This window comes from Neofelis nebulosa, chromosome 10 (assembly GCF_028018385.1).
Source record: "Neofelis nebulosa isolate mNeoNeb1 chromosome 10, mNeoNeb1.pri, whole genome shotgun sequence".
NCBI lineage: Eukaryota > Metazoa > Chordata > Mammalia > Carnivora > Felidae > Neofelis > Neofelis nebulosa.
Genome location: NC_080791.1, coordinates 21,586,626 through 21,601,435, shown reverse-complemented (window position 1 = coordinate 21,601,435; position 14,810 = coordinate 21,586,626). Strand labels below are relative to the sequence as shown.

Below are 14,810 nucleotides of genomic sequence, written 5' to 3'. Positions count from 1 at the left end.
ACTATAACCTACCACTCGTCACATTCAAATGAAGGAAATGGCAGATTGTATGCCCATCTTGTTGTTAGGGTAAAGTGGAATTTTAAGATTGAGTGTTATTTATAACACTGAGTGAGATGTGTATAAATGGAGAAAAGTCTAAATGTTCATCTGTCGCCTCCTAACTCAGGGTAGGTCTTAAGACTGGGATATTTCTAGTTAGGCTCAGAAGAAGATGGCCAGTGTTAGACAAGGAAGCCCAGTTTTCAATATCTTGGCAATCCTGACATTGTTCCTTTACAAGTAGAGAAGTCAAAATCCAGAAGCAAAGGGCTCATACTGTATTACAATAAAAGATTCATGGGAGGTATGGTGGCTGGCTTATTTATAGTTATTGCCTCAACTTTAAAGCTGCTATATTCTACTGTAGGAGAAGGGACTCTAACTTAGAAAACCTAAATTCTTTATTAAGTGAAGCTCCCCTGTGTTCTTTGGTATGGATTCCCCGCGCGTGCGCACAGCCTCACATACTCTCACACAAGGGCCCTGCTCCCTCACGCAGACCCCATGCCAAGATTCTCTGAGGAAATAGATTCTTGACGTTTCTTCATTAATTCAAGAATGTGGCATAAAGGTTACAAAATGAACACAGGCGAGCAGCTGCTTTGATGGTGAACGGCCTGTCCCCAGGGAGGCAGTGGTACACTCTTTCCACCGCAGCAGCCTTAATGACTTCAAATACCTTGGTATTCATTTACATCCTCATTTAAATACTTGGTAGGAAAATAATTACACTGAGGTGTTTGATGAGATGAAATTTGATCTCAGCAGATGGAGTAAGGCTTCCCCTTTCATCAGCGGGGGAAACCAAGTGTCATTTAAATGAAAATCTTCCTGAAATCTCTTTATTCCTAAATTTGCTGCCCATATCCCCGAGGAAATGCTTCCATCAAGAAGGCTTGGTGAGATTGGGAAAGGATACCAATTTCAGAAGTAATTGTCATCAGGTACAGCAAGAATTTTCCCCCACCCCCAAGCGTTTTTTTTTTTTTTTTTTTTTAAACGCTTGCTGTGGCTTTCAGGTTTTGGCTTGAGATAATACACAAATGTGAATTTGAAAATGGAAGTTTTTCCCGGCCGGTGTTTTGGATCCAGATCTGTGTGCTGGTGACACGGGAGAGTGCCAAACACCGCAACCCTGTCGGCCTTGAATAGTCCACCGCGCTAGCAACGGGCCTATGAGACAAGTAGCATGTTCACCCGTACCCGCCTCCCCACGCTGGCATCTCACTGCGATGCGGCACTTGAGTTCCCAGGCAGTGCGGAAGCTAGTGTGGGAGGAGAGAAGGAAAGCAGTTTCACCCACGGTTTCCATGGAAGCAGCATACCGTCCTTAGTGCTCAGAGAGGAGCTGGTTTCAAGGGAGGTGACTTTTTACAGGTACTTGCTGCCGAAAAATAATTTTCCTGCCAGAATAGACTGTGAGTGCTTTAGCCTGTTTTCACTCTTGACTGTTTATTTTACATTTCGCTTGCCGGGCAAGATTTTGCACAAACGTGTCTGGATTTCCTATGGAATTTTCCCGAGAACGGATGTAGTCTCTGTCCTGATAGCGTGAAGACCAGCGACCCCCACCGGCTAGAGCTGCTGTTACCCAGGGGGCACTTCAAGGCTGTGGCTCCCGTAGTGATCGGAGAGACATTTCACTTGCATCTGGCCGTCTTATTGGCCACAGCAGGCTCAGTGGCAAGTCAAAAGGCGATTCAAGGGGGCAGTCTATTTCACTGAAATGCCCTGTGGGGGCACTCTGGCTGCTCCAGGGTTTCTCTTACACTGTGGACTGGAGGGCCAGCTGTATTCTGTGTGGTGGGTGGGAGGAAAGGGGAGCCAGCTGCACACTCGGTGGCTAGCGGCCAATGGAAAGTATCCCAGCCTCCTGCGCTCTCGCTGTGGCAGTCCCGTCAGCTGGAGCTCTTGTTCCCTGAGGCCAATGATAACTGGGCTTCCCGATGCGCCTGTTAGCCCTTTGTTTTGGGAAAACCAGACTAGTCCAGGGTGGGGTGGGGGGATAGAGAAGACAAGAAAAGGCACCCAAATTACAAAACAAATCAATACATTTACACTCTATATTCTTTGTAAAAGAAAAGAAAAGAAAAGCATAACTCAAAAATCAGGATGGAAGGAACTGGCACTTTTGTATAAGCTCACAGAGGAATGACTAACAAAGAAACTACTCAGTATAATGCAGTCTCATCCAGAAAAGCTCCAAGCCATTCCTGTCGTACTCTTGGCAACTGGTGAGGTTTTGTGAAGGGATCTGGGAAGAAATGGGGTCTTTGGATGGACACTTTTCTTTGTCTGCAGCCATGCTGAACATCACCTTTCAGATTGCCCTGTCTACTGTGCCTTTCTTGAGTGATTGGGCAGGATGAGATGAGAATATAAACATTTGAGATATTTCAGTATGTCTTAGTACTTCGAACAATCATCTCTCAGGTGTGTTCCTTTTGAAGACACCTCTCTTCTGTGTTGTGGATTACACACACCTACCTCCCCCTGGCCTTTTGAGCTCCATTTTGGAGAGACGTGAATGCTATGGTTTTGTGTTATCGGTTACTTTTCCTGACTAGAAGCATTTTAGTTTCAAGATACTACAGTGGGTCTAGTTGACAGTTGATCTTTAGCCTAAACCTCATCCAATTCAGACTTGCTCCTTGAGATCTCAAATTTCAGGGTATTCCTACCTTCTTTGGGGACAGGATTCACCATGGTCTGTGTTTGTCAAGGTGTATCAAGGTGATTCAGAGCAGCCCATCACTGGTTTGGGTTATTTATTTGATCTTGGTTTATGAAGGCTCAGAAGAGCTCAGAGGTTGGGTAGTGTTTACTAAGAGGTGGTAGGCTAGTTGGCTGCCCACTAGGTTGATGTAAGAAATGACATTCCTGTCTGTTTTCCTAGATATTCAATGCGACAAGAGAGCTGTCTAACACTGCGGCCTATCAGTCTGTCCGCATCTTCTCTGTGTCGCTCACTGAGGCAGAGCAGGAACTGGAGGACCTGGCCAAGGTTGACTTGCAGTGGTCTAAGCCCACCTCAGGTGAGTGACTGTGGAACGTGTGCCATCTCTTACGTACTGGGTCAGTGCCCTAGGAGGACTCTGGAACCCTGAATTTGGTTCTGATCTACTTATTAGGATTCAGCCACCCTTATACTCATTTCTCGTTGACTCTCCACCCGAGTTCTGGGGGTAGCCACTTCATGCATTTCTTCCCGAGATTCCCCCCTGCTACGAGCAGATGACACTTCCTTCAGCTTCACTGAACAGACTGAGGCTACTCACATGAGCTCTGCTAGCATCTCTCAACACTGCCTCAATGCTCTTCTCTTTTTCTCTTCCTTCCTTTGTTTCTGTGTCTGAACACAGCTGAGTGCTGTCCTTTCAGGGCTACCTGTGATGTGGGCGCTTCCCCTTCCAGGGCCTTCTACCCCTCGAGCTCTGGTCTTTCACCCCCATGTCCATTCAGCACAAAATCTTTATTTCCCACCTGTTCTGTGTCAGGCTTTGTGCTGGGCCCCAAGGACACAGCAGTGAGTAGGACAGACACAGGCTCTGTTCTCAGATTCTGCCTTTCTCTTACTCTAAGCAGACAAAACAAAACAAAACAAAACAAAACACACACACAAACATGACAACCCCCCTTCTCATGGTGTCTCACCGCTCTCCTTTGCTCTGTTAAACTTTTCTAGAGTATTTTCTGTCCTCATTCTTTTCAATGCCTTTTCTATGTTCACTCTTGGTAATTTGTCTTCTCCTTCCACCTCAACAACTTCTTCACCTCAAGGCTGCTGCTGTTCTTCCAGTTATACACTCTGGAACACTCTAGCCCTTGACCTTGCTGAAGGACACCTGTTCTCATGGAGCTTGTATTCCAGTGCGGAGGAATACAGGAAATGCTTAATACAATTAGTAAATTCTATACAAAGTGTCTGGTCCTCAGTATTACACTATCTGAATTCTCCCTGTGAGAACTCAGGAACTGAAGAGATTTGGGTAAATTTTTGGATAAATTTCTTGGTCTGTGAACTCTCCTTACATGGTATCCCAAACTCAGGAATCAGTTAGGTTTGGATAATATATTATACCTTCCTATTATCCCCCTTTTACTCTCTGAACTCTGAGACCGAATACATTTTTGGGGATCAAGGGATAGGGTGGATGAGGGTGTAAGCTAATGAGACAGAACTATATAAATAAAATACATCAGGGAAGGGGATGCAGTAGGACTGTTGGGGACTGGGATGGGGTCGTGGTTTCTCGTTGAGGGTGGCCATGGGGGTCTCAGTTGAGAAAGGCAACGTTTCGGTGATCAGCTGGCAGAGGCGAGGCAAGCAGGTATCTGGGGAGGAACACAGTAGGTCAAGTCGCTGTCATATTTCAAATCTCTGCCACCTCCTCTGCTGTTTCATGTCACGTCTCTCTGACTGTGGTGGGGAAGGTTGGCCAGTATGAAGGAGCCGCCTCTGATCTAATCATGGTACTCCTCCTGTCTCAATGTCCTTAACCCCAGTCACCTCTACAAAGTCCCCTTAGCCACTTCGGGTCACACACCCATAGGTTGCAGGCATCAGGGTGTGAACATCTTTGGAAGGCTGTTCTGCCTTCCACACATTCTCATTCCCAAGCCTTTTCAGTGGCTTTCTGTTTTCTCTCCTCCAAGATGTGATTCCCCTCCTGTCTTATCTTCCACTCGTCTCCTTTTGTGGTCTAGGCTTCAGTCACATACTTTTCAACATTTTTCCTACTCTGTGTCCTTTTTTAATATATTGTTTCCTCTGGATAGAATGCCAGCTCTGCATTCCCTTTCCCTTCCTTCTTATTTACCTTTTCCTTATACCTAACTGTCAGTGGGCCCACCTTTATACCAGCTACCCACAGCCACCCGGCACCAGCCAGTGAATTTACTGACTCTGCATTAGGTACTAGACATTGGGGATCCAGAAGTGAAGAAGATAAGGGCCCTGCCTTCGAGTAGCTAATAGTTAAGTGGGGGTAAGGAAAACACTGTGAATAGAAGATTAATGGAAGCACAGGAGAGGGGGGGGGGTCATTCTTAGACTTTTTGTGATCTGCCTTTCATTTGATATTCTTTCTTTTGCTGTTAAAACCCCTCACCACCTGTTTGTACCTCCTGAGGCACTTAACCATATTGGGTCGTATATTTTATTCAGCTGAACGTCTTATTCTGTAGAATGTAAGAGCTATGAGGAGAGGCTCCATGTCTCTCCATATCTCTTTATTCACTGTATCCCAGCCATCTAGAAGTGCCTGGCACCTAGAAGGCGCTCACTCAGTTTCACAGTTCATTTGAAATTTATTTGAATTCCCAGTATTACACTCTCAACTTTTTGAGTGCCCGCATTGTAGAGAGTTTGGATCTTTTGCAGTGCCAACCCGGTGATTTATATGTAAACTACTATGTTTCTGTCATTTTTTCTTTAACTTTCTCTGACCAGAAAACTTAGGCCATGGAGTTTTCAAGTACATGTCAGCAGTGTGCTGGCTCTTTGGGCGTAACCTGTATGACACATTGCATTATCCCATTGGGCTGATCTCCTCCTCTTGGGGTGGGACACCCATTGAAGCCTGGTCTTCTGGAAGGTCACTGAAAACCTGTGGTGTTCCTACACGAGGGTAAGAAATCATCCTGAAGTCTGGGAGAAAGCCTTGGAAATTATGTAAGAGAGAAGGAGCATGGTTTCCTTTGGGGAGCCAAATCTGTGTTGAATGTCCAAATATGTATTGAATGTATGTAACTTATTCTGTGAACATGTATGGTATTCTTTTTTTTTTTTAAGTTTATTTTTGAGAGAGAAAGAGTGTGAGAGAGCATGTGAATGAGTTGGGGAGGGGCAGGGAGAGAATCCCAAGCGGGTCCTGAGCTGTCAGCACAGGGCCTGATGTGGGCTTTTTACTCACAAACTGTGAGATCATGACCTGAGCTGAAACCAAGAGTCAGACCCTTTACCAACTGAGCCACCCAGGTGCCGCCGTAAGGTATTATTTTTATTGTCATCAGCACCACGATCATCTGAGAATATGTCAGGAAGCAATTATTATCCTTTTCCTTAATAATAGTGATAGCTAATACTTACTGAAAGCTTTCTCTTTGTTGGATACTGTTATCATCACTTTATATGTATGACTTCACTTAATACTCCCAACAACCTCTACAAGTGTAGATACTGTTAACATACTAAGCTACTAAGCTTAAGTCTCAGAGGGGTTTAGTAACTTGCTCATGGCTACAGCTGGTAAGTGGCAAAGTCTGGCTTCAATGTCTGTGCTCTTCACCACTGTGCTCTATTGTCCATGAGAACAAACACTGTAACATGAAGAACAAATATTCATGTAATCAAAGAGATGTATTAGTATATTGATTATGAAAGCACGATCAGGAAAAGCTGGATCAGGAAGAACACATGGGGTGGGGAAGAAAGGAATAGTTATTAAAATCCTGACACTAATATTAACACAGAGATTAATAGTCTGTGAACTGTTTTCATAAATATTATGTCATTAAATCTGGGAAGGGCCCTGGAGAGAGGCTGAACTTCAGCTCTTGGTATAACTTAGGTAAAGTCATGCCTGTCGGGGAGGGAAGACCTTCCACTTTGGGACTGACAGAATGGCCTAGGTAGAGTGGGAGGGATCTAGATAGAGCCAGGCTTCCCAGGTCTCTGGGGATGTGAAGGGATGCCATCAAGGGTGTGGGGAAGTGGGCATTCTCATCCACACCTCCCATGAGTATAAATTCATATATGTATTTTACAGAGAAGTTTAGGAACACGTTTAAAGCTTTGAAAAAAATGTGCCCTTTGACCCAGCAATGTCATTTCTGGGCACTTACCTTAAGGAAATAAGCCTATATGCAGTGATTTTAGCTATGAGGAAGATAAGCAAAAAGCTTAAAAAAATCCAAGTGTGCATCAACTGAGTACTAGTTGAGTAAATTTATTGTCTGCATGAGACACTCACAATAAAATACTCCTCTTCTCAGGTTTTAGTGACCTTATCTGGAAACTGGGATGGCCCCCTCTGAACTTGTACTGACTGATACATTTATCCTGGGAAGAACCTGGATAGATATGAAAGTTGGAGGCTATTCAACATGTTTTCATGGGAAACAGAGTGGTTCGGTCTAATCTTGTGTTGCTATCATCAGACGTGTACCCCAGATGAAAGTTGGGTAGACACCCAGTTTAGGGACCATGATGTGATCGGTCACTAGCTCTCTCATGATACTTGTGCTTCTTATCAATTTTAGGTTCACTCAGTCTGATTCTGTAACCGGTCCCAGTAAGAACTCTGTTCTCTGGAATGCCATGATCCATCCACTACATAATATGACACTGAAAGGGATGATATGGTACCAGGGTGAGTGTTAATTTGTTGTTTCTCCATTGTATTAGTTAGCTTTTGCTGTGTAACAAACCAGCCCAGGATTTAGGGACTTAAAACAATAATAGTTTTATTTGGCTCCCCATCTGGTGGGTTATTGGGGTAGTTTTCCTGTATCGACTACTTTGGTTAATTTCTTTCGGGATCTTTTATGTGTCTTTGGCCACCTGGCAGGTGTCTGGTGGCTGGATGGCCTCGGCTGGCCTCTCCCTTCTGTCTGTTGACTGCTGGAGCACCCTGGTACTCAAGTGGTCCCTTATCCTTCAGCAAATTAGTTCAGATTCTTTATCATTTACACAGCAGCCTCGGGTTGCAAGTATATCAAGAGAGAGCAAACCCCAGAGCTGAAGCATTCTTCAAACCTCTGCTTGCATCATGTTTGCTGATGCCTCCTTGGCCAGAGCAAGTGACAAGGCCAGTCCAGAGAGACTGCAGGAAGACTCATTCCCTAAGGGCACGGGTAGAGGTTGGGGAGTAACGTGTGGCCATGTTTGCATCTACCCCAACCCCCTCTCATAATCTGGACTGTTTTTAGGGGAGTCCAATATAAATATTAACAGGGACCTGTACAATTGCACATTCCCTGCACTCATTGAAGACTGGCGTCAAGCCTTCCACCGTGGCTCCCAGGGGCAGACAGAGCGTTTCTTCCCATTTGGATTTGTCCAGGTATGTGTTGAGAGGAAGCAGGTTTTGGGTATTGGGGTGGGGGTGTCCTGTGGAGGTCTCTTTCCTGGAATCCATATTCCTTTTTTTGCCCTCATAGTCTGCTGGTCAAGAACTAACTGTAAGACTTAATTCATCTCAGTTCACTGATGGGACAATTACATCTTCAAAAAAAGTTAATAAGTAATATTTCTTTTATTTAACATTATTTTTTTAATGTTCATTTATTTTGAGAGGGACAGAGCACAAGTAGGGGAAGGGCAGGGAGAGAGGGAGACACAGAATCTGAAGCAGGCTCCAGGCTCCTAGCTATCAGCACAGAGCCGGACACAGGGCTTGAACTCATGAACCATGAGATCATGACCTGAGTGAAAGTTGGACGCTTAAGCAACTAAGCCACCTAGGCGCCCCAGTAATATTTCTTATTAAAAAATGAATACATACATGTTCATTAAAGATATTTAAAAGATAAGCAAAAAAAAAGCTAAAACATTTCCAATTGCACAATCCAGAATCTGTTCATGTATTCTCGCAGGAGGATCCATACCATAATACTGTACCATATCTTGCTGCTTCTCTCTCTCTCTCTTTTTAATGTTAATTTATTTTGAAAGAGATAAAAAGCAAGTAGGGGAGGGTCAGAAGAGAGAGGGACAGAGAATCCCAAGCAGGCTGCATGCTATCAGCGCAGAGCCCCATGTGGGGCTCAAACATATGAACTGTGAGATCATGACCTGAGCCGAAATCAAGAGTCGGGCGCTTAACCCACTGAGCCACCCAGGCGCCCCTTGCTTCTTCTCTTCATATGTATTGCGAACATTTTTTCATGCCAATAAATATATTTTTAAGTTTATTTATTTATTTTGAGAGAGGGAGAGAGAGAGAGAGGGAGAGCATGCAGGGAGGGGCAGAGAGAGAGGGAGAGAGAGAATCCCAAGCAGGTTCTGCTGTGTCGGCACGAAGCCTGATGTGGGGCTCAAACCCACAAACCATGAGATCACCACCTGATCCAAAACCAAGAGTTGGGTGCTCAACCGACTGAGCCACCCAGACGCCCCTCATGCCAATGAATACTAATCTTGAGCACAATTTATAATGATTGCAGAATACTTTGAAATATGGTTGTATTGCAGTTTATTTAACTAGTTCTCAAGAAATGGGCCCTTCGGTTGCTTTAAACATGTTGCTTTTGTAAGCAGTGGTGCGTTGATTGTCCTTGTAGCTAAATCACTGCATGCGTGCTTAATTCTTTCCATAAGATAAATTCCCAGAAATGAAATTGCTACATTAAATTGAACATTAATTTGAACGTGCCCTCAGGTTTCTCTGTAGAAATTTATGAATTTGTGTTCAGTGTGTACTCTTAGCAGCTATGTGTGTACTTGGCTGTGCCCTCCCTAACTTGGTGCTGTCCTTTCCAGCCCCTGTAGTGAACCTTGGTCTCTCACTCCTGGCCCACTGCCCCTGCTCTTTGCCTGGAGCACCCTTTCTCTCCTGCACTCTCCTGACCAACTTCGTCCTTTAGCTCTCAGCCTGGACATCAGTTAGGAAGCCTTCTGTGACTGTCCAGCATCTGGGGTGCACCACCTCCTTTCCCCTGATGGGTAATTTCTTAGCACCCTCTCCTTCCCCCATTTTCCTTGCATGTCAGTCGCACGCGGCATCATGTTTTCCTGCGTCACACTTGTATCTCGGGACCTACCTGGTCAGCAGTTATTAAATATGGTCTAACACATAAGTGAAAAAATATATCAAGAGAAATCACACTTTTAATTAGTGGCAACTAGACAGAAGGATTCTGCTCTCGTCCTCGCCTAAAAGGGATGAACGTATTTAACCAAGTTGATGATGGCTTTGCCTTACCTGTTCACATGACTCCTCCAAGACCTACACTCTTTAGCAGGGTGGTAAGTGGCGACTCTTCTGAAATACAGGAAATGAAACAAGTAAGGTGTTAGAAAAGCGGGGCCCAGCTCACAACATACTAATGGAACGGGCTTTCAGATCTGAATTGGACACATGCTTCCAGATGTCTGCCTCTGCATGTCCCGCAGATACCTTCTGCTCACCGTCCTCACGTGTCTTCTACCTTGTCTCATTGCACCACGCCTTTTCTTGGATGAAGACTTTTATGGACCTCCTTTCCACTTATACTGACTTTACAACCATTTTCTTTCTTCCTTCTTACCTTTGTTTTGACTTCGAAACCAGATTATTCTACTCATTATTGTCAAAATAGCCAGCCCTGTCAGCAGATCTGTATTTCTGGTGGTGGAAACTACATCTGGACTTCTGAGGTTCTTTTTCATCTTTGCCGTGTAGATGGTGATTTGAATGGGACTCCAGCCAATTCAGACCGTGTGTTGTATGCTTCTTATATGCCGTGGACTGTGTGAGGTGCTAGAGATACAGTGCGAATCAGAGAGACCTGGTCATTGCCCTTAGGCCTTACTGTTTGGCAGGAGTCCCTCAGACTCGGGGCTTTAACTGATCACCATCGACAAAAATATGTTGGTTACTTGTGGGAAACTGGGAGCACAAACATATACCTTTGAAGAGAAATACCACATATGGCAAAATAATGGTTCAGTGCATGGATCTGCAGCTAGTCTGCGTGGATTCACATCTCAGCCCTGACGCTCCTTCGGCTCTGTGATTTTGAGCCAGATATTAAATAGGGAGAGTATTATTTTAAGTATTGAATGAGCTAACTCATGTAAAGCCTGGCACATGCCAGATAAGGTTCATCAGTGAGAGAAGTCAGAAAATCTGGCGGGGGGGGGGGGGGGACAGTTGGTCTGCAAGGAAAGATGAATTGGCTTTGTAGAGGTGTTGAATTTGAAATGATGGTTGCAATAACTAAAGCACGGTTAGAGACGCAGGGCTCAAGCTCAGCAGAATGCCCCGGGCCGGACACACGTATCTGAGAGTTGTTAGTAGTGAGGTGACCGGAAGCATGGGAGGGAAAGAAGACCAGGAGGCTAGGGAGTCCTGAGGAGATGCTTTTGTACAGCGGGTGTGGAGCAACGGGAGTGAAGTGCAAAGTACATACAGTATGCTATTGTAAAGTCTTCTGAATGGGGCCCCTTTTCTATTCTTTGGCTATTATATGCCTTCATTAGCGGTGGTATTTCTACTGATCGCTGTGGGAGACTGAACGGCACCCTAGCGGATCTCAGAGTAGGGAAAACAAGAATTTCATTTGGGTATGGAGTATGCTGGTGCCTCCATGTGGCCACTGTGTCATAGTGCAAGCGAGTCAAGTACACCTGTCAGGTGCAAGTGCGTGGTGAAACTGGAGAATTGCTGCAGGAATTCTCCACAAACGGCCATGTGGAGACCACTTCCTTGGCTTGAGCGGCTGTGTAAGCATCTCTTGGTGTTGGGCCTCAGCCTCGTACTTACCCTAGACTCTTTCTGGTGGCTCTGCTGCTGTGATCCTCCTCATGGCACTGGCTGCCGAGCATGATTCCACTTTCGGTCTGTTGGGTGTTATGTGGGAAGAAGCAGTGTTGCTCACTGGGTCTTCTCGTGAAATTCGATTGTGAAGCTTCAGCACCTTTTATCATTTCATATGTGAAAGCAGATTTGCCGAGAGATAAGAGAACTAGAAATGTCCCCTTAGTTCCAGATCACATCCCTTCTGCTGCTGTTGCAACCTCACCAGTGTTTTCCTGATGATTTTCTAGTCTTTCTGGAACAGGTCAAGAAGGAGAAAACTTCCTGTTTTCAAGCCTTCATTTGGCCACGTTTGTCTGGGATGATCTCAGGTATTTGCTGGCCATGGGAGTGAGAAGGCTGTGGGGAGCACTCTCTTCATCATGTAGCTCCCCTGATGGGGACAGAAGATTTCAAACGGGGCCCAAAGACAGTGGTTGCTTGCCCAGGATGTTTGCCAGCTTGTGGTTTGACTTACTGCTAGATCATGGTTTGTAAAAGAGGGATAATAGGTTGATGCCTCTCATTGCCTGGACTGTGGCTAAGAATAAGTGGCAGTCTACATCAGAGAACATGGTGATATAAATACCAGAGAATTAAGGAAGGAGGAAAGAGTGGGACCACATGCGTCATAGTAGTATTGGAGAATTTTTCTGGTAGTCTCTGTCCTTTGCAGGAGTAGGAGTCTATCAATTTTTAAAAATTAATTTTTTTTTGAGAGAGAGGGAGAGACAAAGGTAGAGGGGGAGAGAGAGAGAGAGAGAGAGAGAGAGAGAGAGAAAGAGAGAAAGAGAGAGAGAAATTGAATCCTAAGCACACTCTGTGCTTAGTGCGGAGCCCAACACCAGACTCGATCCCACGACTCTGGCATCACGCCCTGAGCCAAAATCGAGAGTCGTATGCTCAATGGACTGAGACACCCAGGCACTCCAGGAGTCTATCAATTTCAAGTTTAGATGAAAGTGTTTACTCAGTATGTTGCAGAGTCAGACAGCTTCTTACTACCTTTACTGCTCCTGCACTAGTGTAAGGCGCCATCATCTCTTCCTTGAAATATTGCCTCCTTACTGATCTTCCTGCTTCTACCTTTCCACCCCCTTTAGGATATTCTCAACATTTCAGTTAAAGTGATCCTTTGAAATGCACGCCATATCAGAAGGCTCCAGTGGTTCCTCCATATGAGTGAAGTCAACAAAGTGATGTGTGATCTGCCCCTACTTTTCTTTGCCTTGCTCACTCCACTTCAGCTATGCCGGCTGCCTTACTGTCTTTAAGCACACTAGGCTTACTCTGCCCTAGAGTCTGCCATTTTCCTTTCCTTCTGCCTGGAAAGTTTTTTCACAAGTATATTAGTTTTCTATTGTAGCGTAAAAAATCACTGCGTGTTTAGCCGCTTAAAATAATGTTACATTTATTATCTTACGGTTTTATGGGTGAGGAGTCAGCACGCATGGCTTAGCTGAGTCCTCTGCTTGGGGCTGCAGTGAAGGTGTCGGACAGAGCTGGGGTCTCATCTGAGGCTTGGGTTTTCTTCCAAGCTCAGGTGGCTATTGGTAGAATTCATTTCCTTGAAGCTATAGAACTCATGGCAGCTGACTTCTTGAAGGCCAGTAGGAGTCTCTGACTTGCGTACCCCATTTTAAAGGCTTATCTGAGTTGGGCTCTCCACATACTCTTCTTTTGGTTTCTTTGAAGTCAGCTGATAGAGGACTTTACCTACATCTGCAGAATCCCAAGCAGATAATTAGGTGTTACAGATTCTGAAGGATGGATACTGTCTTTTCCCTGTATTCCACCCCGTATCCAAGGTGATTGCCTGCTTCTGTCAGTTTGTCTTTTAGGTTATCTTATTCCTGCCCATCCCATTCCTACTGCTATCCTAGGTCAGGCCTTTCTCTTATGTGTCTAGAATGTTCTAGTAGCTTCTGAACCAATCAGTCTGTCTGTTTTCGGGCTCTTCACAGGATCATTTGCATGATCACTAGATTAATCCTTTGAAAAAGTCCTTTTATCATGCCAATAATTTCAGTGGCTCTCTAATTTCTTTTTTTTAAAAATGTTTATTTTTGACAGAGAGAGAGAGAGAGAGAGAGCGAGCATGAGTGGGGGAGGGGCAGAGAGAGAGGGAGACACGGAATCTGAAGCAGACTCCAGGCTCCAAGCTGTCAGCACAGAGCCTGACATGGGACTTGAACTCACGGACCGTGAGATCATGACCTGAGCCGAAGTCGGACGCTAAACCGAATGAGCCACCCAGGCACCCCGGCTCTCTAATTTCTGAATTGAGGTGAAATTCACATAATGTAAAATTAACCATTTTAAAGTATTCAGTTCAGCAGCATTTAGTACATTCACAGTGTCCTCCAGCTGTCACTCTACAGTGATTCCCTGTTGCTTATAGGTAAAGTATGAATTCTATCCAAACTCTTGCCTCACTATCTTTCCAACGTTGTCTTTCCTACATAAACCCTCAAGTTCAGCTCAGTTACTCTCTCTTGCTCTCAAAATTGCCCTTTTACTTCCTACCTTTTTACATTATAAGATTCTAACATGTCCTGTTTGTAGTGGTTGCTTATATTTTCTGGGCCCATCCATTTTTTTTCTTTTCTTTTCTTTTCTTTTCTTTTCTTTTCTTTTCTTTTCTTTTCTTTTCTTTCTTTTCTTTTTTCTTTCTTTCTCTCTTTTTCTTTTCTTTTTCTTTTTCTTTTTCTTTTTTTTTTTTTTTTTACATATTTGGAGGTTGTGTTTTCTTATAATAATAAACTTTGTTCTTATGCAGAGTACTTGCTGTCTTTGGCTCCAATATAACATTCAATCCATGCTATTTTATACTATTGTTTATTAACTTCTCTTTAAAGCATTTTTAAAAATGTTTATTTATTTTTAGAGAGACAGAGTGTGTGTGAGTAGGGGAGAGGCAGAGAGAGGGAGAGTGAGAAAATCCCAAGCAGACTCTGTGCTGTCAGCACAGAGCCCGATGCAGGGCTCCATCCCATGAACTGTGAGACCATGACCTGAGCCAAAATCAAGAGTTGATGCTCAACTGACTGAGCCACCCAGGCACCCCTTGTTTATTAACATTTCTTATGTCTAGGTCTGTTCCACCAACACAGCTGTGAAGTACTTGTGCTGGTTAGCTACTGCTGTGTAACAGATCTCCTCAAAACTCCATGGCTTAAGATAACTATTATTATAGCTCACATGTGTGGATAGCTGGGGTTTGGTTGATCTTGGCTGAGCTCCACTGAACTCTTTCATATCTCTGTG

General features: G+C 44.5%; 1 protein-coding gene across 6 annotated transcripts in view; it reads left to right on the top strand.

Moving 5' to 3' along the window:
- Positions 1 to 14,810, top strand: part of SIAE (sialic acid acetylesterase) — a 47,748-nt gene that overhangs the window by 19,590 nt on the left and 13,348 nt on the right. For all 6 annotated transcript variants that reach the window (XR_009249554.1, XM_058687139.1, XM_058687144.1 and 3 more), the window contains 4 exons: positions 2,939 to 3,077; positions 5,495 to 5,672; positions 7,306 to 7,415; positions 7,975 to 8,108. Coding sequence is in view for 5 of the 6 variants with exons in the window: in XM_058687139.1 (XP_058543122.1) it covers positions 2,939 to 3,077; positions 5,495 to 5,672; positions 7,306 to 7,415; positions 7,975 to 8,108 (561 nt within the window). In the remaining variant the exon portion in view is untranslated. The remainder of the gene's footprint in view (positions 1 to 2,938; positions 3,078 to 5,494; positions 5,673 to 7,305; positions 7,416 to 7,974; positions 8,109 to 14,810) is intronic.